The 27,904-nt window shown below is 45.8% G+C and overlaps 1 protein-coding gene across 4 annotated transcripts; it reads right to left on the reverse strand.

Annotated features, from left to right (window-relative positions):
• Positions 1 to 1,463: 1,463 nt before the first annotated feature.
• SET (SET nuclear proto-oncogene) lies at positions 1,464 to 13,112 on the reverse strand. Of its 4 annotated transcripts, XM_068980983.1 has the most exons (9): positions 12,995 to 13,112; positions 8,724 to 8,726; positions 6,781 to 6,838; positions 6,018 to 6,160; positions 5,584 to 5,687; positions 5,370 to 5,483; positions 4,648 to 4,818; positions 4,406 to 4,552; positions 1,464 to 3,233 (listed from the first exon to the last, which is right to left on the reverse strand). In XM_068980983.1, exons 1-9 carry the CDS (start codon positions 13,110 to 13,112, stop codon positions 3,210 to 3,212), a joined length of 882 nt encoding a protein of 293 aa, XP_068837084.1. In that variant the 3' UTR covers positions 1,464 to 3,209. The 4 variants fall into 4 exon arrangements, with proteins under 4 accessions (XP_068837084.1, XP_068837005.1, XP_068837141.1 ...); XM_068980904.1 differs by lacking the exon at positions 8,724 to 8,726; XM_068981040.1 differs by lacking the exons at positions 8,724 to 8,726; positions 12,995 to 13,112 and adding an exon at positions 8,273 to 8,536.
• Between the last annotated feature and the right edge of the window lie 14,792 nt (positions 13,113 to 27,904).

Here is a 27,904-nt window from a genome sequence, read left to right on the forward strand (position 1 = left end):
TTTGTATCTGAGTATGCAATGTCTCTAACTAATCAAGTTGGCACACACCCTCCAGTTCCTATTCTCATCACAAAACTGTAGTTGCTTTCCCAAGAGTCATTGAAAGTATAACTGGTAAATCTCCATTAAATACAGCCATGCATATAAAAGGGAATAGACTTTTCCTATGGTGAGGGATAGACTTTTCAAAATGAGCTGTTGTCCTTTAAACAACTTAAGTAATTTGTTATTTATTCACCTCCTAAAGAGTTTGTCCCAATCTTCAAGAAATCCTGAACCATCTTCATTTCCCCCCACCAAAGAATTCCATTCTTGCAATAACTACAAACGGTTTATAGCAAAATCTAACAAAAAAGGCAGAAAAACCAAATCTGTTTATGAGCTCAAGTGAAACCATGAAACCAGATATTAACAGTAATGATAAAGATTACTAAATTAATTCACAAACACAATTATACATTTATCCAAAGCCTGCAAACAGCTAACAGTTGTGAAGCAGGCCAGATGTTAAAGCAAATTTGTCAGCCCAAGACATTTAGGTTAGGGTTACAAACTGCATTTCAGAGTCACTTGCTTGAAATCCTAAGTACCTGTTATGGCGGTCAGACCACCTTGACTGCAGAGAATCCTTGAAACTTTTACATGTAAAACACATAAGCTACTGTCCTCTATGTCCCAATTCACGTAGTTACTCAGCTCTTCTCATAAGCAGAGTATGGCACAGCTTGGCAAGTAGATGCCCCAGAGAAACTACCACAACAGGCACTATTCCCTTTTTGTTTAGATGTCCTGGTACCGAAGGAGCTTTAAGCCACTCACCTGGTAGTTTTAGAAACATACCCAAGGGCCTGCCCCAAAACTCTTCTTGCAGTTGGCAACAATGCAGACTACTTTGTGGCCTTAGTTTTTCCAGTAAACTAAGTCTGCCCCTTCTGCCTTCTCACAGCCTAGTACTCCTTCATTGGGAATAAGGGAATCTAAAGGGTAGTCTCAGTATAATTGGGATGAAATTCCCTTTAAGGGGTCCTATCTTTTGAGCACATCCCCCAGAAACAGCACCAGCATACAAAAAACAAATGGTTGTCACTTTGTGAAACATAAATCAGTTATTACTTCATGAATATTGTTTCAAGTGACTATTTTCTTTTCTCTAGCAAAAAGCCCTTCAAATGTTGAGACCTCAAAATTGAAGACTGAATCCCCTCAGGAATTGACATTTCAAATAAGTTCATTTGTCCACAACTTCCAAACATACCTTTCCATGTAGTTGTATGGACCTATGCTATACCTACTGAACTACTTGAAGGGGCAGTTCTCCAAATTTCCCAGTCACAATGAACACAAATAAAAACAAAGCAGAAAAACTAGCTTATCATCTAAATCCAAAAGTAAGTAGTAACATTTCTCTATGAAACAAGGAGAATGACCCCAGTCAAAAAAAATCTTTATCTTCATTTATTGGAGCAAGATTCCTGACCGGTATACAGTGATGTATTTACTACAGAAACCTGTGCAGAAATTACACGCTATCCATCTAGACAGGTTTTTGTTACACTTTGCCTACTGATGGAGTAGTTCCATTTATAAAGTTTTATACATCAAAAAGCTTTGAATTTGACCCAGCTGTCCATTAATTCATCTCTGAAAAAGCTAAGTGGCATTTAATTTTAGCTACTATATTTTACAGCATTAAAAAGCGTATGCATTAGGTAGCTTCTCAAAATGTGATTTATGCACAATGGCATTTAGCAGAGCAGTCCATCACTTCCTTCGGATTCACACAGACAGGTCTCACTGGAGAGCTATATGCTAAAAAGCTGGTACTTTGAGATAAAAGTACTCCTAACCTGAGTTTCTTACCACCAACACGGACTTTTTACTCTGAAAGCCTGTCTTCTCGGCCACATCTTACAGTGCCAGTGAAGACATGCAAACAATTGCCCTGTGTTAACTCGGCAGAGGAGCACCAGATCTGTCTGATGGTGGTGGCAGGCACTATTAATATCTAAGTAAATAAAAGCCCATATTTTGAAATGATGATTTGAGATACAAACCAAAGGTACAACACATTCAGAACTGAGTTTTCAGCAATCTGGTATCCCCAGTGATGTGAAAAATTAAAGAAACTAATGGCAAATTGTACCCATGATGGGTTCCCAGCTATGGAGACATTAATACATTGATTCAAATCCCTTTACTCAATCTATATAGCCCTGAGGTCATCCTGCAAAGTGCGTTATCAAAAAATACGAAGATAGGGTGACAAAAAGTTTGACAATAACGTTACACAAGTCAAACTTGGAAAGTCATATTAAGTTTATCTGAGAGAAAAGCATCAAATCCTTTGTGTACACATTTAGTTTTATTGTAACAAAGCAACTTGTACACTTTTAACGTTTAAAACTGAGCATCATCTTTCCTTTCCAGTGAAACAAAAAGAAAAATTTAAAAATAAACAGGAACAAAATTACAATAGAGAATGTCAATTGCAAATAAGATCCTACAGGTTCTGCTGATTCTCCCATCGAGTGGCAGGGCTCAAGTCATCATTAGGAGAGAATTTTATTTTAAAAGTGTCATCTTAAACTGCAAGGATGTCCGTTAAACATCACAATTAAACATGCCAAAGGAGAAGCCATGTTGTCAAAATGCCCACTTAACCCACCCAAACATCTCAAACCCACCCTTTGCTGACCTTCTATAACCCCATTTTTTTAAGTTTTTTTTTCTTTTTTTAAACAAGAGAAAGTAGACAGATACATGTTGGTAAATGCTAACTGTCCATATTCACATAGAGACACAGTGTAATCTCTGAGCCCAATATACAGAGAAAGGAGGAAAAAAGCTAGAATTCTATGCACTACTACACAGGGGCCTAGCACCCTCCAGCTTCCAGCAGAGCTAAGGGAGCAGAAGGTTTTTCTTTTTTTCCCATAGAGCATGGTGGTGTTGATTCCATAGTTTTTGTTGAGACAGGAAGGGATAAAAATGAATTTGGAACAGAAAGGGGTAGAGATTCTTGTCCCACTGAATTCTGCTCAAGGTATTTCCCCCCCCAAATAAGTTGTGAACCATGGTATAAAGGAGAAAAAAGACCTCAAAAACAGGGCGACTGAGCACAAGAGGAGGAAAAAAAAAAAAATAAAGACTGCAACTTGCTCCCAGGGACTGGAGAAAATTAAAAATGGTTGGAATCCATCAGTGTTCCGTTAGTCATCTTCTCCTTCATCTTCCTGTAAGAAAAAAAAGCAGGCAGTTAATCTTTAGGATTAATTCTAAGGTCAGTCCCCAATATTCATATGGACCATGATGGACCCCACAGAACATAATGAAATGCCAGCAGTAATGAATTTTATGAACCCCCACAGTGGTCCCTTGGTATGTGTGAGGGATGGTTCAGAACCTCCTCCACAGACAAAAATCCTCAGGGATACTTCCCTGGTAGTTCAATGGTTAAGACTCCATGCTTCCACTGCAAGAAGCAGAGGTTCAATCCCTAGTTGGGGAGCTCAGATCCCACATACAGCTCAGCACAGCCAATACAAATTTTCAAAACAAAACAACACAACCCTCTGAATGCTCAAGTCCCTTAAATAAAAAGAACATAGTACTTTCATGCAACCTACTCACATTCTCCCATTTACTTTAAATTATCCCAGATTAGTTGTAATAGTACACTGTAAATAGTTGTGAATACAATGTAAATAGTTGCTAACACTCAGCAAATTCAAGTTCTGCTTTTTGGAACTTTTGAGAATTAAAAAGAAAAGAGTCAGCTGTTGGTTCAATCTGAAGAACAGGAAGGGACAGATACAACTGATATGAAGGGCCAACTATACACCAGTCTGCAGCAACTACTTTTTCCCCCTCAGGCCACGTAGCTCACAGGATCTGTTTCTTGACCGGGGATCAAACCCGAACCCTAGCAGTGAGAGGGCTGAATCCTACCCACTGGACCAGAGAATTTCCCAATCTGATTCTTGAAAGACCTGGTGATGTTTCAGATGTATTAACTTCCAGTACTAATCAAATCAGACATCTTTCAGACCAAGTAATCAAACCAAAACCTAATCTATCTCAATCTGACTCAAAGAATTTTATAACAGCTTGTCCAAAACATGCCTATTTTTATTTGGGAGATTTGTCAGAATTTGGGCAGTTGCAATGTCCACAGTGCTTACACTGAGTACTGGCTAGGGAATGACATAACTGACTAGCCATAAAAACTAACCACAAAAGTAGAATTAATTAAATCAATAATATAATAAACTTATCAAAATTTCCTTAAATCCTGGACAAAACAGCCTATCCTTTCTACAAATCCCACAACTAGTACAATATACGTAATCTCCAAAGTAACACGGTGAATTTGATTATCTGTTTGGACTTAACCAAATCTTTTTACCTCTCCTTCCTCCCCCTCATCATCATCTTCATCTTCTTCACCTTCATCCTCATCCCCTTCTTCATCAATGTCTTCCAATCCTTCTTCCTCTTCGTCATCGTCGTCATCCTCTTCTCCTTCCCCTTCCTCATCATCCATGTCAGGAACCTAGAGAAAAACCAAGACCGAAGGTTACCTTAAAAACTCACTTTCAAACAAATGGAACAAGTACAACCTTAAATAAAAGAACATTCTCAACTCACCAAGTAGTACTGTAAGGGATTTGGCCAAATATCATCTTTGATGACCTCTCCTAACTCATCTGCACCTGCATCAGAATGATCAGTAAACCAGGTGAAGAAGCTTTCTGGTTCCTCATGCTGTCTCTTCCTGCTGGCTTTATTCTGTGTTTGACTTGATCGTTTCGTCAAATCCTAAATGAAGATGGAAGAAGTTATGATATATAGGCTCTCTACACCTCGTCTCTACATCTTAAATAAGGTTTTTAACCCAAAAGCAGAGCAAAATCTGGACATTCTATGATTCACACTATTATTATCTGAAATTATAAAAAGTACAGTTAATAAAGAGAAGAAACCTTAGGATTTTATGTCTGCAAAGAATGCTATCAAATTTGTATGCCACCTTTTCTTGAAAGTTACTGTCTAGATTTGGTTTTTTAATACATATAAAATTAGTTCTACTTCAACAACCAGTATCTTGAGACAGTATAATTTAAAATATTTATGTTTGCCACTTAAATGCAGACAGAAATAGGTTTTCGGAAACAAAGCCACCAATGTAAAATTCAAAATGATTTAAGTCCATATCTACAAAAACTTGCTCCATAAACTATTGTATTTGGCTTTAACACAGATCTTTTTTAAGGATCTGCATTTAACACATCACCAAAACACTAAGAATTAGTTAAATGGTTCAACTAAATCAAACTATACAAAATATTAATGCACAAGTCCTCAAATACCTTTCCAGATTTCCATTTGATTTCAGTGGACTTTGAAGATGGATCACCACTCTCATTCAGATGAAATTCTTTGGAGAGAATTTTATTTTCAAAGTAAGGGTTTTCATCAAAATACTACAATAAACAATAAGAGAATCAGAAGTCAATACAAATAGCCCTTCTAAGCAAAGCTCAAGTTAATTTCCATAGTGACAAGTGAGTTACAGATACTTACAAAATCTATTCTGTAACCTGATTTAATGTCTTCAAATTCTGTCACTTCAACTCTTGTCAAATAATGCAGCGCCTCTTCATCCTCCTCCCCAAGCAGTGCAGACACTAGACCCGCAAGGAGACCAAGTGATTATACAAATGTACAACTCAGTGATCCCTTTTAAGATTTGTCCAAATTTGGTTTCATAAATCCACTATTAACTGAATAACCAAATGGCTCAGAGTCAGAGCTACCATCATCTTTTATCAAGTAATTAAACACAACTGTACATTAGCATGTGCTCTCTTCTAAACAGAAGGCATTAACTGCAAGCTTCTCCCTGTTTGAACCTCTGCAGGTAACCAACATGCAGAATCAAGTCCTCAACCAAGATCCCTCCCCTTTACAACAAGTGGACATCCCATATCCTTCAATAATGCCCTGCCATCACATACCTTGTGGATGGTTAACAAATGTTGTTACCCAAAAATTTGGGATTTTGGCGATCAATTCTGACCTCTTCTGAAAAAATGGTTGGCGGAGTTTGTTATATTTCTGTTCTACTTTCAAAATCTCCTCACTGGCTTGTTCATTAAGTCTGAAGCAAATGAAGAGACACATTGACCAACGATGGTACTTAACAAATACAAATACTTATTGACTCTTGTTAGCCTTAGAACAATGCAAAGTACCTACTTGTAATAACCAAATCACCTAAATTTTTGCAGTCAGAGACTCAACTCAAAATTGAGATGGCAATCTAATCAGCTTTGCCAACAGGCACTCAATAACTGACAGTTCTTATTAAAGTGCCAAAACAGCATTTTGGTAACATTTTATACTTTATCTAACTCCATTACTAGGCTAACCTCAATTGTTTTTCTCAAGAAGAAAAAGCTGCCAATCACGTAACAAAGTTATTAGGCAAGTCAGAGCAACACTAAGGCTGTAATACTACACTATCAGAAGTCCACACACTGCAACAATTCCTCACCCTATGAAAGGAATCCCAATCTTTATACAACGTCAATGTACTTTCATTAGCAACTTTTTGGTGACCTACAAATATATCACAGAAAAACTAACACTGAATCCTAATATTTCCAAGTTATAGTCATCTCCACTTAGCCAGTAGATACAGAAATCTGGCCATAGTTTCAATGATTACCAAAACATAATCAGGTCAGAAACTTCAAAGTAAACTGAGAAAAATTTTACCTGTCTATTTCATTTTGTACTTCATCAATATGTTCAATTGCTTCTTGCTGTTCTTTTTCTGCAAGAAAAAGGTGCATGAAGAAGACTCAATACTAAATTTGAAGATAAATTTAACTAGTTTTCCTTCTTGATGTTAACAGTCTGTGACGTGAATTACACCAATAAAGCTCTTTAAAAAAAAAACCTGCCTACTACTACAAGGCATGCTCTCCACGTGTTCATGCGTGCAGTTGACAAACTACTTTTCAATTAGAAGAGTGCTCACAAATCATGCTGTTAAGACAACGAAGAGTAGCTAGAATACGGAAACCCACAACAATATCAAAAATTAGGACACCACCTATCTCCATGTTGGAAGCACCTTTTATAATATTGAAAATATTGCTCAATATCGATTACTGTTAAGACATCAGACATGCCTACAAGACGGGGAAGGCCTTAAAACTACCCCAACACTGTAAACACTCCAATTTACCTTCCAACCCAATTTTCAGGCGGGCTGATCTCAGAGGCAGCCCCACATGACTTTGGAGCACACTTACAACGAGCAAGCATGCAGTCAGAAACTGAGCCAAAGAACCGAGAGAAGCAACGTGGGGGGTGGGGGGTGTGCTAAGGGAAAGGTGCCCTTTTGTCGGGTGAAGACCGCAAAACCTACAAAGCTAAGTGGGCGTGAAGGGGCCGGATCGCGCGGTTCATTTCCGGCAACCAGCCCGGGTTGGTGTAGCCCCCCTGCCGAGAAAAGCCTTCACGGACAAGGCCAGGAGGTTTTGCCAACGAGCCATTGTAAAGACCCTCCTCCGACACCCCAGGGCCGCCGCGCCGAGTTTCTCAGCGCGCTGCCGCCACGGGGTTGGCCACCCCACGTGGGGGACGGCCCGAGGCCGGCCAGAGCATCCTCCGAGGGGCCCCGGGTCCGCGGTGCCGCCGGCCGCGTGCTTCCCCGCGCCCCTACCCCGCCCCAGCTCGAGGCCGAGGGCCGCGCCGGGGCCGGCCTCCGGGATGGGGGTGCGGGGGGCGCCGCCCGCGGGGCCGGGCGTGGAGGGGCCGGCGGGGTGGCGGGGGATAGCCGCGCGAAGGCCCGGGCGCGGGGCCGCGTCCGGCCGCACCATGTGGCGGCGGCGGCGGCGGCTGATGGGAGCGAGGCATCATGGCGGAGCACAATAAAGAGAGGCTTCTCGGGAGGGAGGGAGGGGGAGGAGAGCGAGGGAGGGGGGGGAGAGGAAGGGGGGGTCTCCTCCGCCCGCGCCGAGCAGGCCGCAGCGCCCCCGCCTCGCAGCGCCGTTCGCCGCCGCGGCGCCACCCGGCCCCGGGCCTCGCGCGCACAAAATGGAAAAAAAAAAAAGGGCGCCGAGGCGCGCGCCGGCCCGTCCGCCCGGCTGGGGCCCCCCCACCCCTCGCCCCGCGCGCCCCGGGCCCCGCCGGCGGCCTGCGGCCGGGCGGACGGCGAAGATGGCGGCGCGGGCCGGCCCCCGCCTCGCCTGCTCCTCACCTGAGGTCTCGTCGGCCCCGTCGTGGTTGGAGTTGAGCTCCTTTTTACTGACTTTGGCCGCCGGCGCCGACATGGTGCTGCTCCGCGGTCGGGGGGGGAGCGGGGAGGGGGAAAGAAGGGAAGGCGAAGGGGGGGCGGGCAGCGGCTTCCCCTCACGCCACACGCGCGGGCGCTCGCTCGGTCCGGCCGCCTCCTCCCGGCGCTCTTTCGCTCGCTCGCTGTCCCTCCCCCTGGGCTCGCGCGCGCTGCCCTGGCGGCCTGACGACGAGGGAGGGGCTGTGGTGGGGGGCGGGCGGCGTGCCGGGCCCCGGCCCGGGCTCCTGCTTACGAAGGAGAGGCGGCGGCGGTGGCGGGCGGGCGGGCAGGCGGCTAGGCTCCCTCACTCACGCTCCGCTCTCCAGCTCGCTGCTCGATCTCCCCGAGCCGCCTCCTCCTCCACCTCCTCCTCCACCTCCTCCTCCTCACGGCGAGGGGCGGGCGGCAGGGCGCAGGCGCGCCAGGCCTCGCGCGCACGCCCCGCCCCCGGCCGAAGAGGCTCGCGCCGCCTCGTCATTGGCTGAGGGCGCCGGGACCCAGGGGGGCGGAGCGGCGGCGAGGAGACACAGGGCTTGGCGAAGAGGCGGGAGGAAGGAACGCCGCGACGTACGGGGCCCGGCCCCCCTGCGCCGCGCTCCCCTCCCCCGCTTTCCCCTTCTCCAGCCCGACCCGGGACATTTGCGCGCTACGGGCGCGCGGCGGCCCGAGGGGCGGGGCCTCGCCAGGCTGCGCGCAGGCTCCCGGGCGGGTGCCGTCGCGTGGTGGCTGAAGCGTCTTCCCTCCTCCGCCGGGGGTACGCGGGGAGAGGAGTGTCCGCAGACGCCCCCACCAAAAAAGGGCAGGCCTCGAAGTACCCTTGCTTCAGAATATCTGGCCCAGAAATATATCAACCCCGGGTTCACTGGGGCGCCCCCTTTCCCGGGTGAAGCAAGGCGGCACCTCCATCCTAGTTACGAGACGGGGAAGCTGCCTTCAGACTCAGGCTTGCCATTGACAGAGCCTGAAGCTGCCCAGTCCACAGGGCACAGGGCCTTTTCCTTGCTCTTAGTCTCAGCTCTGCCCAGCAGGCTGTGTACACCTGAACAAGTCGTTTGCCTTCTATGAATAACCTATTTCTGCTAGGAAATTATAAACTTCACAGAAGACAAACAAAGTGGAAGTCCTCCGAAGGCATGGAGTGGCCACATTCATCTCTGGGTCCTTTAAGCCCAATTCAGTAGGCAATTCACAGAGCTTACGAGAAACCGGACAGCGCTAAGCGCAAATCCCAGCTAAATGCGCCCGCGTCTCATTGAGGCATAACAACTGGAAGATGGGGTCGAAAGTGTTCATTTTAAATTTAATTTCACTGTGTCAGAGGATCAATAAGGCCTGCTTTAGAGGTCAAGCCCTGAAACACGAAGGCCAAGGCACTTCTATTTCAACTATGTGCTTTCCAAGTAACATACATGAACTACTCAAGGCTTTACTCTGTCCAGCAGAGCCCCAAGACATGGACCGCAGAAGGCCTGAAATCTCTGGGTATTTGTAACCAAAACCAAGGGTTGGATTATTTGCCTCCCAGAAGTCACATTTTACTATCAGCTCTTAAAGCTCGAGCAGTGTCTTTAATGTTCAAGCTCATCCATTGGTGGGTGACTGATAAATGGCGGACCATCCATGGGTAGAGAAAACAGATGTCTTCTTGGGACTTTCCCCAAAACCCAGAAATTAGGAGAAATCTCTCTCCTCCAAACCCTATTATTCTGAATTAGCTCAATCTATACCTGTCCCAGCTGGACGCTTTTTAAGGGAAGAATTATTAACACCAATAAGAAGATGGGAAACTTTGACAGGCAGCTCCCAGAAGAGAAAAAAAAACACACCAAAAAACTCTGATTGTAGCATTGGCTGACATCAGCAGTGTATAAATACTCTCACCAAGGCAAATTTCCTGCTACCACTTTGATGCCACTGAGTAGAGCTGGAAAGAAATACCAGGCTCCAGAGCACTGCTGAAGCATGTAGCATGGACCACAGACTGTAATAAATATATGCATTTCCTTCTTTTTTAATCCTCACAAAATACAAGATAGGTATTAATATCCTCATTTCACTCAGCTTTTTTGATACATGTGGCAGAACCGAGGCTAATGAACAAAACCCCTGCCCTAAGGACAGAGTTTTTGACACAAACTACAGTAAGAGGTGGGCTTTCCCAGGTGGCTCAGTGGTAAAGAATCCACCTGCCAAGCAGGAGACATGGGTTCAATCCCTGGGTCAGGAAGATTCCCTGAAGAAGGAAATGGCAACCCACTCCAGTATTCTTGCCCGGGAAATGCAATGAACTGAGGAGCCTGGCAGGCTACAGTCTAACGGGCTGCGAAGATTTGGACACAACTGAGCATGCATGTGTGCATGCGCGCACGTGCACACACACACACACAAACACCTACAGACAAAACAATGCTTACCCTCACTTGAGTGTGATGACTCTTTTAATCTATTTTATTTTCTTTAAATGCAGGTCACTATCAACTAAAATGACTTCATAACCCACAAGTGGGATGAAAAGATCTGAAAAACACCATGCTAAAGGCTACTGCTTCCATACACTAAGCCTGCTCTCACTGCTTGGTACCCGTGACCCAGAGCATCTCCTGAGTACCAGATCTACTGGTGTCTCTCCTGTGTGGGGAGTGGCTCCAGGGAGCCTTCCAAAGCTTTCTGATGGGCAATGGGCTTTCAAGGCTTCCATCCCAGCCCTTAGGACTATCCCGTTCTTCCTGACCTTTCCCACAGCACTCCTCAAGATGAATTCAAAGAGCACACACTAGGAAGTAGAAGAGAAAGAGAAAGCAAAAACAGGCAAGAGCTTCAGTAAACAAGGGAGTGGCATGGACACACCGAGAGATAATTCACCCACTGTGAATTATTCTCTGTGGTCTTGGCCTCCACCATTAGGAGTTCTGCATTCTCTCCTTGGGCTCTCACCTCACCCTCAGAATTCTTCCCTCCTCTCCTTCCCAGCTTTCTTTGAAGGAGGAGAACCCCACAACTTAAAGATTGGAACAGAGCGATGTTGGCATGCCCTACAAGACAGCAGTGTCCCAGGAAGAACCACCATGGAGGGACTGTGGTTACACCTTGCTATCCCTTCTGGTCCTGTTAATTCTCCCAAGAAGCTAAACAGAAGGCGACCAGAAGGACTCATCCACATTTTGCTGCTCACAAGTGGGAAGGAATTTACTATCCGTCTCAAGAGCACTGATCATGAGCCAATTGCTGTTTTGTGTTTCACTTCCACTTCGGCCTCACAGCAAGCCTAACATAATGTTGAGTCCATTTTACAGAAGAGGAAAGAAGCACGGGTTATGTCGCTTGCCCAACAAGGTCACACAGCTGGACACAGCCAGGCCACAAACCCTGGCTGTCCAGCTTGACCATATTGGGGTATAATCAGCTGGGCAGGAGGTCTTTGCATCTCATTTTGAAGGGGATTAACAGACTCCTTAAATTTAAACTTGCCACATCACCCAGCAAACCCACAGGAGTTCTGCAATGAGGACTCATTATCCAGTGCTCCTTCCACAAGCAAAGCTGGACCTCAGTCAGGTCAGCAAATTAAGAAGATTCACTGGCTCCGAGTCCCTCCCCTCTGCACTGAGCCAGCCTGCTGTCACTTCCTGGGACAGTGCTTTCCTGCCTTCTAGGACCTATCCAAACCCACCCCCACTCCCCCCAACCCCGCCCCCAGAACGCTCCACCACACCCCTAACCTATCAGGGAGGCCTCCTCACCAGAACAATGCACTTTGTGCTCTACTCCAAGCCGTGTGTCTGCAAAACACAGCCCTCACCTCCAAGTTAAGGGTTAATGCGGGGGTGGGGCAGACCCTGAAACCAACAATTAGAATGTCAAGGCCAGACTGGGGTGACTCTGGGTCCTGCAGGGTCAGATAGGGGCTCCTGCTAGGGGCAACCTAGCAGCTGTGGCTCAAAGGTAACTTTTCAGTAGGAAACTGCAGAAGCAGAAGGAATGCACAGGTAGGGAGAGGGGAGTGACCCGGGCAGAGGACTGTGGGTTTTCCAGACCCCAAGGTGAGAGGAGCCCGAGGAGGTGAAAAGAGGGTAAAGGTGCTGAGAGAGCCTGAACCAGGAGAGGTCCTCAGAGACCAGGTGGGCAGCGCCCCGGAAGTCTTAGTCCATACCTCGAGGGCAATAGGAAGGCCTGGGAGTCACGTGATTGGCTTCGCAGTGGGTGGAAGGGAGGAGGAGGAAGCCGGAAGCAAGATGAGGAAGAGGTAGCAGTAATCCCGGCCAGAGTTTTGGGCTGGCGGCCACAGCAGGAAAAAGAGGTGGATGGATCTGATAACCGTGAAGGAGAGGAGAGGGGTCACCTATGTTTCCACCAGCCTCAGGCTGGCTGCTGGTGCATTTTAACTAAGAAACCAAAAGGAAGAGTTTGCGGGCTGGAACATAGGTGTGGGGTTAGTGCCAGGACTGAACTCACATGTGCTCCAGGCCTCCCACTTTTCACCCCTTCTGGTTCTTTCTAAACATAAACCTAACCCATGAGCCCCATGCTGAAAACCCTTCAGGGGAGTTTGCAGTCACAACCCAAAAGGTTTGAGGGGTGGGGGGAAATGACCTGAAACTCAATCCTTGCAAATCCCTTAAATCAGTAAAACGTGGCGCTGGGACATACCTTCCTTCGGCAAGTTTGAAGAAGCAGATGCCTCATCTGGCCGGGAGGCAGGAGTTGGCCTGGCTTTCTTCAGTTTCTTCGCTTGGGGTGGAAGAGAAGACTGGTGTTTGGGGGCCATGATGGGGAAAAAAAGCCAAGAATCCTCCCAGGAGAAGAGAGAGGAACTGCGAGCTCAGAGAACTGAAGCTGTCCCAGGTGACAGAGGTTTAAATATGCTGGGAATGTGCCTGGAGGGGATATTTACAAGACAGTAGGACACACCCCACTCCCCCGCCTCTACTGCCCACCCTCCAATCAAAATCAACTTCTTTTCCTTGCTCCTTACTCTGCAAGGGCTTTCTAGGCCGCGGGTGGGTGGGGAAGGTGTTTTCCTTGGGCAGGGAGCAATTCTCTTCTTTCTAGGACCCTCTTGGTCTCGACTTGAAACCCCGATGACACATTCCCCCAGTCCTTTCTCACATCTTCTCTGGAGGCAGCACTGCCCTCATTGAGAACTTGGACCTGTCCTCTTTTTTTCCTCTGGCCTCTGGAGGATTTCAACGTGCCCTCGCCTTACCTCAGCCTATAACATTCTTCCGTCTCTCCATTCCCACCCCCATGTCTGGGTAACTACTTCCCAGGTAGTTAGATCTCAGCTTGGAGGCATAAATGAATGTTACAGGAATCCAGTCAAAAATTACAAAGGAAGAGCAAAAGCAGTTATCCTTGAGACAACTGGGCTCAGCCATCCATCCTTTCAGATACGATTGGAAGATTAAGAGTTTGAAGAACCTGTTGGGACTTCCCTGATGGTCCAGTGGCTAACACTCCATGCTCCCAAGGCAAGGGGGGCCCAGGTTCGATCCCTGGTCGGGGAACTAGCTCCCACGGGCCTCAAGTAAGGGTTGGCATGTCACAATTAATGATCCTAAGTGCCATATGTAAGACCCAGCACAGTCAAATCAATAGATTAACTGGGGGGGAGAGGGGGGTGTTAAAAGAACCTGTAGAAGGCATCTTATCTGGGAATCCCCAAACCCAATGCCTTTCAGAGCTTGTCAGGTAATAACTGAGTAAGGAAGCAACTGGAATTCACAGCAGTTGAAGAAAGATAGGTTGATAGAACCACTCTGGAAAACCATATGCAGCTCTACCCGTGCAGAGCAGTCGTACAGCTGGCTGCATGCCCAACAGAAGTGCATACCTGTGTGCACCAATAGGAATGATAAATGTGCACAACAGCGAATGTACACAGCAGCGAGATTCATAACAGTCAAGATCTGGAAAGGATACAGGTGTCTACCAACAGCCGAATAAATAGGTTGTGAGATAAGTACAATGGAATGTATTAAAACTATGAAAGCAAATGAACTACAGCTACATCCATAATGAGACTGCAGCCTGCAGACAGAATGTTGAGTAAAGGCACACGGCACAAAATAGGACAGACTGTGAAAATAACGCAGAAAAATGGGCGAAACCGATCTATGCTGTTAGAAGTTTGAATGTGGTTACCTTCGTCCTGGGGAGGGATATCATCTGAAGTAGGCATTTAGGGCCTTATAGAGTCCTTCCTGGAGATCCAGTTTCTGGATCCAGGGTTTGCTACACCAATGTGCTTGGTTTGTGAACCCCAAGCTGCCATATCTCTGATTCTTCTCAAGATCAGGCAGAGATACACATTTTTATATGATATCTCTATTCTTTTTGTTTTGTTTGTTCAATCTCTAAGTCATGTCTAGCTCTTCTTGACTCCGTGGACTGCAGCACACCAGGCTTCCCTGTCTTTCATTATCTCCTGGAGTTTAGTCAAACTCATGTCCCTTGAGTTGGTGATACCATCCAACCATCTCATCCTCTAATTAAACTGTTTTTTTAGTTAAACTTTTTAAAACATACTTTGTGGCACTCCCTGGTGGTCCAGTGGCTAAGGCTCTGCCTTCCCAATGCAGGGGGCCCGGGTTCAATCCTTAATCAGGGAGCTAGATCCTACTTGCTGCAACCAGGACTCGGCACAGCCAAATAAATAAGTATATATTAAAAAAAAAAACTTTGTGGACCAAATAAAGCCTGTTATCAGGCCACTTGCAGCCCACGAGCCATGAGTTTCCAACCTCTGAGATAGTGCAATTTTTTTTTCCTTTTTTTCACCAATTAACTACCCTTTTAACAAATCAACATAAATCAGTGATGTCAATACTGATAAAAAGCTGAGCTGTTTTCTGGTGGAAGACTGCACACCACCATCACCATCTCTTGCTGACCTTCTCTGACAGCTTCTGGGGAACTTTGGGCTTCTTCTAAGATATTTTGGAAGGCTCAAGTGTGTTGGTTTACAAGTGGGCAAACTGAGACCCGAGAGAAGGGATTTACTTAAGGTCATGGGTGGAATAACTGAATGATGGTGGGAACCACAGTTCTGGGGTCACTTTCTCAGAGGGATGTAATTTCTAATCAGCCTAAGTGTCAGTGTCCACACCTGTAAAATGGGTGATAATAATACTAACGTCTTTGTTTTAGGATTTTCAATATAAGGACAGTCAGTCATTTTTTCCCCTGTTTTTACCAACGAAATTGTCCTAAAAAAAAAACACACAAAAACTGTGGAAAACAAAAACTCTCTTTTGATGAAACTGGGAGTCAGCTAACCGCCAAGCGACAGAATAGGTGGCTGGATGGTCAGAGCAGTGGAGAAGGAGCAGGATGTGCGCAAGAAGAGAGGACAGATGCTCTAGCTGCAGATTTCTGGAAGTATCAGCAAAGGACAGTTCTTAAAGTTGAGGAGCAAACCCTAAATCCCTTGCTTGTAGCAGCCAGAGGGTGTGAACTAACAGGATCCTGCACTGGCTCAGTTTTTAGAAGCAAAGAACAAAGGATCAACTAGGAGTAGCAAAAGGAGCTTCTTGAGACCCAAACGCTGCTGCTGCTGCTGCTGCTAGGTCGCTTCAGTCGTGTCCGACTCTGTGCGACCCCATAGATGGCAGCCTATCAGGCTCCGCCGTCCCTGGGATTCTCCAGGCAAGAACACTGGAGTGGGTTGCCATTGCCTTCTCCGTGAGACCCATACAGATGCCAGCTATCTTGAGGTTCCTTTTTTCTTTTACCCCTCCAATCTGAGATCCAAAAGTTTAAAAACACCTTACCTGGAAGATGGCCCCTTAAATAGATACAGTCCCTTTGGAGGGCAATCCAACCATCAGAGTAACTATCAAAAGTGCAGACGCACATACCCTTGACCCAGAAATTCTCCTCCTAGGTATTTATCTTAGAGGTAAATGAGGTTGCACCTGTGCCAGGCAATTCATTGCAACATCATAAAAGTGAGAGATTGGAAACAACCTGATAACTTCTTTTGGCTTCAGGAAATCAAAAGGGGTAACCCATACAGTGGAGTGAGCTGCAACTGTGGAACCAAATGGAGAATCAGAGCCAGGTGATGAAGTGAAATAACAAAGTCCTACCAAGTAGGTAGAATGTTACCATTTGCATAAAAGGGAGGGTAGGGAAAAAATATACATTCACTTATTTGCCTGTATACCTGTAATAGCTCTTAGAGGACTCCTGTGACCATGATAACTTGGTCATCCTTGGGGAGGGAACCGGGTGGTAAGAAATGAAAGGACAGGGATGCAGGGAGATGTTTCACTCTTCACCCTGTTGTACATTTTGAACCTTCTGTATCTATGTTGTTTAGTCACTAAGTCGTGTCTGACTCTTTTGCCACCCCATAAACTATAGCCTGTCAGGCTCCTCTGTCCATGGGGTTTCCCAGGCAAGAATACTGGAGTGGGTTGCCATTTCCTCCAGGAGAATCTTCCCAACCCAGGATGGAACCTGCATCTCATGAATTGGCAGGCGGATTTTTTACCACTGAGCCGCCAGGGAAACCCCTCTGTATGTATCACATTAAGGCAAAACAAAAGATTGCCTGAGCTCTGGTACTTGGAGGCACTTAAATCATCCAAGTACAGCACATACTTGGTACTTGTCAGTTTAAATTCAAACACACAAGACCCCACCTTTCCTTTCCTCCACAGCTTCCAAAACTTGAACTTCCTGGATTCCCAGAGGTGTTACTAGGCAACATATAACTCTGCTCCAGAACTGGCTGCAGAAAAGGTGTCAAGGCAAAGGCCTCCCTCCGCCCCACCCAAAAGTTGATAGGATCATGATGTTCCATAACCCTGAGGCTAGGCTGCCTCTGGGAACCAGAATTTTCCAAAACACCCCTAATACCCATAGCTGTATAAGAGGATTTCAATAGCATTATTCTTTTAAACCCTCCCTATCAACCTTTCTAGGACAGTATTATGTCCTTGTTTTTACAGATGGGAGAATCAAACCAAATGAAAAATTGATACTCAAAGAATCTTGTCCAAAAATCAAGGGAACAGGGTTAGAAGAGTCAGGATTCAAACAAGTATCTTTCTGGATTTCCTTGGTGTTCCAGTGGTTAAGACTCTGTGCTTGCAATGCAGGGTGTACAGGCTGGTCAGAAAACTAAGATCATGCCTTGTGGCATGGGAATAATAATAATAAACAAACAAATAAATGTCTTGGGCTTCCCTGGTGGCTCAGTGGTAAAGAATCCACCTGCCAATAGGGGAGATGAAGGTTTGATCCCTGGGTCAGGAAGATCCCCTGGAGAAGGAAATGGTAACCCATTCTAGTATTCTTGCCTGGGAAATCCCATAGACAGAGGAGCCTGGCAGGCTACAGTTCAGGGGGTCGAAAAGAGTTGGACATGACTTAGCAAGTCAACAACAACATTCTTACACCATTGAAGGGTCTTGCCATCACTGTGGAAAAAAAAAAAAACAAAACACCAGTGTCTTTCTGATTCCTCTGCACCAATGCTGGCCTTAATATGATGCAAATGGGTTACCACCCAGAGCACGATTGCCAGGTGAGCCCAGAACACACCAAGGGTTGTCTATGAGATGGTAGATGGTCTTTTCCTGCTAAATTTCCTGTCATACTACACAAAGGAGACACAGGGATTAAGGCAGTATTTTGTCTTAAATGAGTGCCAGGGCCTGAAGGTCATTTGATACCTCTTTCATTGCCTTCTCACTGTGCTCTGGCTCTTTCGTACTTATTAAAAAGTTCATAGTAGGGAACTCCCTGGTGGTCCAATGGTTAGGACTCAGTGCTTTCACTCTCAGGGGCCAGGTGGGAGGCAGGGGTGGGGCTGGCTTTGATCCTGGCTCAGGGAACTACGGTATGGCCAAAATACAAAAAGTTAACAATAGTATTTGTCTTAAAACTTAGAAAATTAAGAGGCCTTCCCTGGTGGTCTGTGAGTCTGTTTTGTTAATAAGTTCATTTGTGTCGTATTTGATTTTATTTATATTTAATTAATTAATTGACCTCACTGCATAACTTACAGGATCTTAGTTTCCCAACCAGGGAGTTTGTGCCACCCTCTCTGGGGCCCCCCAGCAGTGGAAGTGCTGAGTTCTAAGCACTGGGACCTCCAGGGAATTCCCTGTGTCATATTTTAGATTCCACATATAAGTGATTTCATGTGATATTTGTTTTTCTCTTTCTGACTCACTACACTTTGGTATGGTAATTTCTAGGTCCATCCAGCTTGCTGCAAATGGCACTCTTTCACACTTTTTTTAAATGGCTGGGTAGTATTTCACTGTATATACATACCACATCTTCTTTATCTTTTCATCTAATGATGGACATTTAGGTTGCTTCCATGCCTTGGCTATCATAAATAGTACTGCTGTGAACATAGGTGTACATATATCTTTTCAAATTACAATTTTAGTCGATGTATACTGACTTAGTCTTTTTATGAGAAAGCCCCAGTTAAGAGTGATGGCAAATGTAAGAATGGATGGGACATAAGCCATCTCTCACTGAGTAACTGAGGTTCATAAGGTTTAATTTTACCCAAATAACTGTTTACATATCACGTTTGTTTTCAACAGAACTGGTACTACAATTCATAATGTTGACAAAAGAAATACTGGGATTTACATATTTAAAAGAAATTTTGATTACATGGTACCGTATTCATTCATTCAATCAGTCAGTATTTATTGAGTGTCTAATATATGCCAGGCAGCAATGATTATGAAAAGTTCTATGAACAAATACAGATAATAAGGTAAGGCCTTTCTAATGAGCTGGCATTTGGGGAAAGACCTCAAAGAAGTGAGTAGCAACCTTTGTGACCTTCAGGGAAAGAGCATTCTAGACAAAGAAACGAAAAAGACTAAGGCAGGCACGTGTTCCAGGAGAAGCAAGGAGGTCGGGTCATTGAAATGGTGTACATGATGGCTGCTGAGCTCAGATAGTATTAGAGGCTCTGGTCTTGTAGGACTTGTGGGTAGTAATAGGGTCTCTGTTTTCTATATTGAGGATACAAAACTCACAGCTGATTAAGACATGACTGTGTCCTGAATGAGATCTAGTTCATATCAAAAACTATAACAGATATGAAAATAGTTCTATAGGACTAGAGAAAACAAAGCAAACAAATCTACCGGCAGAAATCAGAGAAGGTGAGATAGATGTAAGCTGGATCAGCAATAATTGAGTGGGTGGTATGGGATTTCTTTTCAGGATGATGAAATGTCTTAAAATTAGTTGTGTTGATTGCACAATTCTGTGAATATACTAAAAATCATTGAACCTTACATTTTAAACAACTGACATATGGTATGTGAAGGAAAGAAAGAAAAGTCACTCAGTCGTGTCCGACTCTTTGTAACCCTATGGACTGTAGCCTACCAGGCTCCTCCGTCCATGGAATTTTCCAGGCAAGAGTACTGGAGTGGGTTGCCATTTCCTTCTCTAGGGAATTTTCCTGACCCAGGGATCGAACCGAGGTCTCCCACATTGCAGACAGACGCTTTACTGTCTGAGCCACCAGGAAAGCCTATGGTATGTGAAGTATATCTCAGTAAAATTGTTGGAGTTAAAGAAGAAGAGGAATGAGTTCCAAGTAGAATGGATGTACTTTCAGGTCTTCATTGCAGCGCAGAGGCTTTCTCTAGTTGTGAGTGGGGCTGCTCTCCAGCAGCAGTGCACCGGCTTCTTTTTGGTGGCTTCTCTTGTTGCGGGGCATAAGCTTCAGTAGTAGCAGCTCATCGGCTTTAGAGCATGGGCTCAGTAGTTGTGGCCCATAGGCTTTCTTGCCCCATGGCTTGTGGGATCATCCCAACCCAGGGATCAAACTCATATCCCCTGCGTTGGCAGGAAGATTCTTAACCGCTGGAACACCAAGGAAGTCTGGATGTACATTTTAGATAGAAGCTTTGGTTTGGGGACAGTATTTGCAAGGAATCTTTTCTTTAAAAGATGAGAATTCCTTTGCCGGAGACTTTGAAAACTGCAAGGAATTTACAGCTCAGCCTTTTGAGGAATGGATATTATATGTGGTCGGGCACTAAGCTAGGCCTTATAGTTGCACAGATGAAAACGATATGGTTCCATCATTCAAATATCATAGACTAGGGACTTCCCCTGTGATCAGCTGGCTAAGACTCTGCGCTCCTAATGCAGGGGGCCCGGGTTTGATCCTTGCTCGGGAAGCTAGATTCCACATGTTGCAACTAAAGATTTCACTAAGACCTGGTGAAAGTAAAAGTGGTTCAGTCGTGTCCAACTCTTTGCGACCCCAAGGACTATGCAGTCCATGGAATTCTCCAGGCCAGAATACTGGAGTGGGTAGCAGGTCCCTCCTCCAGGCGATCTTCTCAATCCAGGGATTGAACCCAAGTCTCCCACATTGCAGGCGGATTCTTTACCGGCTGAGCCACCAGGGAAGCCCAAGCATACTAGACTGGGTACCCTATCCCTTCTCCAGTGGATCTTCCTGACCCAGGAATCAAACCAGGGTCTCCTGCATGCAACTAAGTAAATAAATATTTTGAAACAAAACTCAGAGACTAATGGAGAGCATGTGTTCAAAAGGATTTGAGGGCACACTGTTTACTGAGCAATTTAAGTAGTCTACTCCGTTCTGAAATATTGCTTTTGACATGCATTAAACATATACTTAAATCTGTTTCTGGACTTGCTGTTCAGTTAAATTGATACCTATCATTATCCCAGGGCTTCACAGGTGGCACTAGTGGTAAAGAATCCACCTGCCAATGCAGGAGACATAAGAGACGTGGACTTGATCCTTGGGTCGGAAAAATCCCCTGGAGGGGGGCATGGCAACCCACTCCAGTAGTCTCGCCTGGAGAATCCCATGGACAGAGGAGCCTGGAAGGCTATAGTCCATGGGGTCACAAAGAGTCTAACATGACTTAAGTGACTTAGCATGCATGCCTGCTGTGGTTATCCCAGTATCAATTCCACATTCTGTGTTATTATTTTATTTTCTCTTTTTTTAATAGTTTCATTTAGGTGTAATTTATATGCCATATACTTCCCTCATTTTAAGCATACGATTCAATGATTGTTGGTAAATTCACAAAGCTATGTAAACATTACCATAATCTGATTTTAGAACATTTCCATCACCCCCAAAAGAAACCTCATGCCATTCTCACCCCCAGCCCCAGGCAACCACTTTGTGTCTCTATAAATTTGCCTTTTCTGGGCATTTCATATAAATAAATATGTCTGGCTTTACTTTATTTCTTAATATGTGGTGAAACTGGCTTCTTTCATTTTGCTTCAATTTTTGGAAATTTTGAGGGCATTCTCATGGGTTTATTCTTTTAAATGAACTGGAACAAAAGTCGTGTTCACAACCCATTTTATAAATCAAAAAAAGATCAACCTTTTAAATCCTAATTTAATCATTTATTTTGTCTCTGAATAACTCTGGACTCTCAAAATCAAATCCGTCTTCAAGGGACAGAGGATATTTTTATTTTTGAGGGCCATCAAACTAAAAAGATTGTTCCAGAAGAAACTTATCACACGGAATTAAACTCTAGCCCCAGAATAAATGCATACCTGATAACCTGACAAGGTAACTGATTGAAGGGCACTTCATGTATTGAGTTCTGGTTTGCTTTCTAAAAACAAAACAAATCTATATACTGGGCTGCATGGCAAATCATTCTTTATTTCTAAACCGCAGCTGTTTGTTTGTAACCTGTATAATGCAGACTATAACATTTGGAATGGTGACTATCCACTTGCTTTACTCCCAGTCTCCCTCTGTAGGGTCACACCAGCCCCCAAACACAAAAAGCATGCTCAGAACCAGGTACTTTAATTACAGCTACCTTTAGGCCTTCAGATGCCCTGAAGCCTCACAGTAACCAGACGTGGCCTGTATTTTAATCACCCCACGTTCTGTGTATACAGTGAAGTGAAATGAAAGTCACTCAATCGAGTCCAACTCTTTCCGACCCCATGGACTGTACAGTCCATGGAATTCTCCAGACCATAATACGGGAGTGGGTAGCCTTCCCCCTCTCCAGGGGATCTTCCCAAACCCAGGGATCGAACCCAGGTCTCCCACATTGCAGGCAGATTCTTTACCAGTTGAGCCACTAGGGAAGCCCAACAATACTGAGGTTGGTAGCCTATCCCTTCTCCAGAGGATCTTCCCGTCCTAGGAATCAAAACAGGGTCTCCTGCATTGCAGGCAGATTTTTTAATCAACTGAGCTATCAGGGAAGCCCCTTATGTGTATGCAAGGTGGGCACATACACTGATGACCTACCTACCATGGGTGAGCACTGGCCTGGCACAGGTAAACTGGAGGCCAAGGAGACAGTGGTCTCAGCGTGCAACAGAGTAGGTAGACATTGCAAAGGGTGGAGAAGGCAGTGGCACCCCACTCCAATACTCTTGCCTGGAAAATCCCATGGACAGAGGGGACTGGTGGGCCGCAGTCCATAGCGTTGCTAAGAGTGGGACACGACTGAGCAACTTCACTTTCACTTTTCATTTTCATACATTGGAGAAGAAAATGGCAACCCACTCCAGTGTTCTTGCCAGGAGAATCCCAGGGATGGTGGGAGCCTGGTGGGCTACCGTCTATGGGGTCGCAGAGTTGGACACGACTGAAGCGACTTAGCAGCAGCAGCAGCAGCAGCAAAGGAGGAAACAAACAGTGCCAGCGTAATACCAAATTAAGAATGCTGCCAAGAAAGCAGTCAAACAAGATTGCAACGGAGAATAACAAGGAAAGACTCTTCCAATCAAGTCTTCAGGGAAGACTGGTCTAAGAAGAACCATCTTCAATCTCAGATTTAAAAAATAAAAAGAATTCCTTGGCAGTCCAGTGGTTAGGATTGGGTGTGGAGTTCAGTCTTTGGTTGGGGAGCTAAGATCCTGAAAGCCATGCAGCTTGGCCAAGTTGAAAAAAAAAAGAGCCAGCACTTTGCAGAGCTAGGAAACAAAAACATTTGCAGAGCATCAGAGAAGGTCAGGAAGTACACAAAATCACACAGGTTTTAAACCCCAATGCCAGATGCCAAACTCTCCTCCATGACATTCTAATAACCATCATTAACTGGGCTAGCATAGGGGTTCCCACACAGCAGGTCCAAAGAGAAAGCAACGCCTTATTTGGTCCTGAGGGGACGGATGGCTGCTCCAGGATGCGGCTGAACCTACAGCAATGCTTGTGAGTACCAGAAGGAGGATTTATCCTCCTGGGCCCCCAGCTGGGGAAGGGGCGGGAATTTTACCCTATTGTCCTTCCCTTCCTTCCAGCTCTCCAACTCCAGCTCTGACAAAGCTGTTTTAATGAGTTTATTAAGGCTCCTTTGTCTCAGTCCACCTTTGAGCCAGGCCTTTCCCGGTGGGGGTGGGATGGAGCCAGTGCTGGGAAGAAGCAAAGGCCAAGGGGCAGAAGGAGGGGCAGCCTGGGGGATTGAATTGACTTCTCAAATGTCACCTCCTCCTAAAGGCCTTCCCTGTCTGCCTTGGGTAAAATTCAGTTCAGTTCAGTAGCTCAGTGGTGTCTGACTCTTTGCAACCCCATGGACTACAGCAAACCAGGCTTCCCTGTCCATCACCAACTCCCAGAGCTTGCTCAAACTCATGTCCATCAAGTCGGTGATGTCATCCAACCATTTCATCTTCTGTTGTCCCCTTCTCCTCCTGCCTTCAATCTTTCCCAGCATCAGGGTCTTTTCCAGTGAGTCAGTCCTTTGCATCAGGTGGCCAAAGGATTGGCACTTCAGCGTAAGCATCAGTCCTTGATGAGTATTCAAGACTGATTTCCTTTAGGATGGACTGGTTTAATCCCCTTGCAGTCCGAGGGATGCACCCTTATCCTTCTGTTTCCCTCTCTTGCTTTTTTCCTTCTGGTCCTTGGCTTATGGTAGTCATGCAGTTAATATTTGTTGGATAAACTGGTTATTTGTGCTCTTCCATGTGAGAGGCCTGGGGTTGGGCCTTTTATCACCACTTCCTTCCCACCCCACTCTCCATCACCCCAGTGGCATGACCTTAGGCTTCTTCCAAGCTTTCTGGCCTGTAATCACTTCTTAGAGTGTAAATTCCAAGAGAGCTGGAACTGGTGGTGTTGGCCACTCTGGAGCACAGTGTCTGACTCTCAGGGGGTGTAGGATAATCATTTGATGAATGAATGAGTGGAGAAAGTAATGAAGCCCTTACCTGGGCTGGTAAAGGCCTCCCAGGACTAAGCTGGGAAGCCTGCCATGTAACTTTGAGGTAATGCCTACTGCCTAGAACTGCACCGGATTTTCCTATTCCTAGCTGTTCTTTCTCTGGTACCGCTTTTACTCTAAATAGTTCTAGAATTCTTCTTGAATAAGTGACTCTTAAGTTTCAGAGCACAAAAGAATGACCTGGGAAATCCCAGAGCCCAGCTTAGAGATAAAGAATTAGTAGGGCTGTCCTGGTCTAAGGGAATCTAGTTGTTCACAATCCATTCTGCAGCCAAGGATCTTATTAAAATATATAAATCCAATTAAGTCACTCCCTTGCTAAAAATCCATCACTGGTTTCCTGGTGATCTAGTGAGAAAGTCCAAACCTTATGTCCCTTTAGCATCCTCATGACCTGGCTCCTGTCCACCTGCAGCATCAAGGCACCAGGTTCTCTGTCACCTGGAGACTTTCGTACCGAGTTCTTCCTTCTGCTTGGAAGACTCCCTCCCTCTTTCTCTCCTCCCCCCCCCACCACCCACCTCCCTCTTTCTACTCCTATTTTCACTTCAAGTTGTCGTTGCCACACTGACTTCTTTTTCTTCAGACCTTGGCCTAGAAGCCCTCTCCTCCCAAAGGTTCTTTCTGATCCCAAACTGCAGAGGCCCTCTGCTGGTCACACGTCCCTGGCCATCACCCCGAGTGGATGCAAGGCTTTATTATATGATCGTCTCTCTCGTGCTGTAAGCTTGTAGAGGTCAGAAACCACCGCAGACCTCAGAACTAGCATGGTGCCTAGCACATAACTGGTGTCACCTTGGGGACAGATGGCGCTTATTTAGATGACCAGTTGTGTTATGTGTGTATGTATGTGTGTGTGTACACCGAGAACCTACACTGTAACACAGGACTAATCTCTCCCGTCTTTTAAGGCCCAGTCTCCCTCTGTGTGGTCTCTTTGATCCCTTACGGCTTGGTGGTAATAGTAATGGTAACAATTAAAGGGTACTGATAAATACTGATAGCATACTAGGCGCTGCTTTGTGTGCTTCCTTTCCAAGTGTTAACTCATCCAGTCCTATTTCAACCCAATGGGATAGGCCTAGCATCTCAATTTTATATAAGAAAATTGAGGCATGGGGTGGTTTAAAGAAAGGAGCATAGGCCTGCCTAAAGAAAGGATCAGGCAGTTCTGGGATTTAGTCCAACCTCCACTTCACCAGCTATGCAAAACCGTGGGTAAGTCACAAAGGTCTCTGAGCCTTCATTCTTCCCTGTATCTGTGAAATGTGGATTGTAACAATACCTGGTCTATGAGGACGTTGTGAGAATTCATGCAAAGTGCTTGCAGTGCATGTTGAGAAGTCCATACTCCAGGAGGTGTTATTATTATATAATTAGTTGTTTCATCCTTGGAGCACAGTATCAGTTCAGTTCAGTTCAGTCGCTCAGTCGTGTCTGACTCTTTGCGACCCCATGAATCGCAGGACGCCAGGCCTCCCTGTCCATCACCAACTCCCGGAGTTCACTCAGACTCACGTCCATCGAGTCAGTGATGCCATTCAGCCATCTCATCCTCTGTCGTCCCCTTCTCCTCTAGACACTCAAAATTTGAGTTGTTTTTACTAAAAAGAACTGAAAGTTCCTAAAATAATTGCCTCCAGGGTTTTAAAGTGGGGATGGTTTCTTTTTCGAGTTTTTTCCTCCTTGAATGTATCTAAATATTCTCTGAACACACAAGGACTTCCCTGGTGGCTCAGACAGTAAAGCTACAATGCGGGCGACCCGGGTTCAATCCCTGCGTCGGGAAGATCCCCTGGAGAAGGAAATGGCAATCCACTCCAGTACTCTTGCCTGGAAAATCCCATGGATGGAGGAGCATGGTAGGCTACAGTCCACAGGGTTGCAAAAAGTCAGACACGACTGAGCGACTTCACTTTCTGGACACACCGTTACTGAACATTTTTTTGACACCGAAGTAGAGGTAGGAAGCAGGAGGCTTCCTTAACAACCGGGTAGGCAGGGTGAAGCCTAGTGGAGATTTACAAGGGTCTCTGGCCTCAGGCTTCCCAGGGGGCACTAGTGGTCAAGAATCTGCCTGCCAATGCAGGATACAGTAAGAGACGTGGGGTTCAATTCGTGGGTGGGGAAGATCCCATGGAGGAGGGCGTGGCAACCCACTTTCTTTTCAAGAATACTTTCTTGCCTGGAGAATCCCATGGGCAGAGGAGCCTAGCAGGCTACAGTCCATAGGGTCTCAAAGAATCAGACTCGACTGAAGCGACTGTGTTCAGGAATTCCCTGGCGGTCCAGTGGGTAGGACACCGTGTTTCCACTGCTGATCCCTGTTTGAGGAACAAAGATCCCAAACGCTGCATGGTTCTGTCAGAAAAAAAACAGAGTGGGAGGCTCTGTCCTATGTATAAGGCTGGAAACTGTTCTTACTGATGGTTAGACATTCATTCAATTCCTTTTCACTGTGTGTTCCAGGCACTGTGCTGGGCTCTGGGGACAGCTATGGTCCCCGTGATGGGGGAGCTGACCTGCTGGGGCAAAGCCATGCATTACTACCTTGTTACTAAATTACAGTTTTGAGGAGCGCTCCAGGGTGGAGAAGCTCAGTCCCCTGAGAGTCAGCAGTGGCTTGGCATCTGGTCCTGAGGTAAACAGGAGAGCAGGGAGGAGTGCTCCAGGTAGAGGGAAGGGACAGAGAGGCGGAGGTCGGTGCAGGAGTTTGAATGGCTTTCAGGGTAACAGGGAGTGTGGCCAGAGAGCCTGTGTCTTCAGGATGGGGGAATGGGAGCCGAGAAATAATGCAGGTATCCCTACTGTCCCCCAGCTCCTTCTTCTCCCTTCCTCCTCCAGTGAGTCCTGGTCTTCATTTGAGTACCCTCATTTCTAGCACATAAGTCTGCTCAAGACTCTCTCATCTTGGAAATGTTCCCCCAACTTGAAACAGGAGGGAAGGGGGCAGGGCACAACTTTTGAAAGAATGACATCACCCCAGGACAAAACATAAACCGATTAGAATCAAATGGGTCCAAGATGGCAGACCTAGATCCTCAGTCAGCAAGCTACATGACGCACCCAGAGGTGCCATGACAGTTTCAAGGCACTGTCAAAAGACCAAGAAGTGGGCGGTGGCCCAATTCCTGGAAATCTCCACCCCTTCCCCCAAATATGTTGGAATATTCCTCCCACTCATTAGCCTATGAAATTACCAGGCCCATAAAAATTAACCGTGCCACATTTCGGGGCCTCTGTACTCAGCCTCTGTGGAGGCCCATACTCTTGTCTGCTCAGTGTGTTTCTCTGTGAATAGATCCACTTCTTACCTATCACTTTTTCTCTCATTGAATTCTTTCTGAGATGAGACATC

This window comes from Capricornis sumatraensis, chromosome 1, assembly GCF_032405125.1.
Source record: "Capricornis sumatraensis isolate serow.1 chromosome 1, serow.2, whole genome shotgun sequence".
In the NCBI taxonomy this organism is placed as follows: Eukaryota; Metazoa; Chordata; class Mammalia; order Artiodactyla; family Bovidae; genus Capricornis; species Capricornis sumatraensis.

What these genes read in the sequence shown, in the direction of transcription:
- SET (XM_068980983.1), bottom strand. Translation starts at nt 13,112, where the DNA reads ATGGCCCCCAAACACCAGTCTTCTCTTCCACCCCAAGCGAAGAAACTG. An exon ending in CAGGTTACAGAATAGATTTT is followed by an intron (nt 5,484 to 5,583) that starts GTAAGTATCTGT and finishes TGTTTATTGTAG; the next exon opens with TATTTTGATGAAAACCCTTA. An exon ending in TCAAATGGAAATCTGGAAAG is followed by an intron (nt 4,819 to 5,369) that starts GTATTTGAGGAC and finishes ATCTTCATTTAG; the next exon opens with GATTTGACGAAACGATCAAG.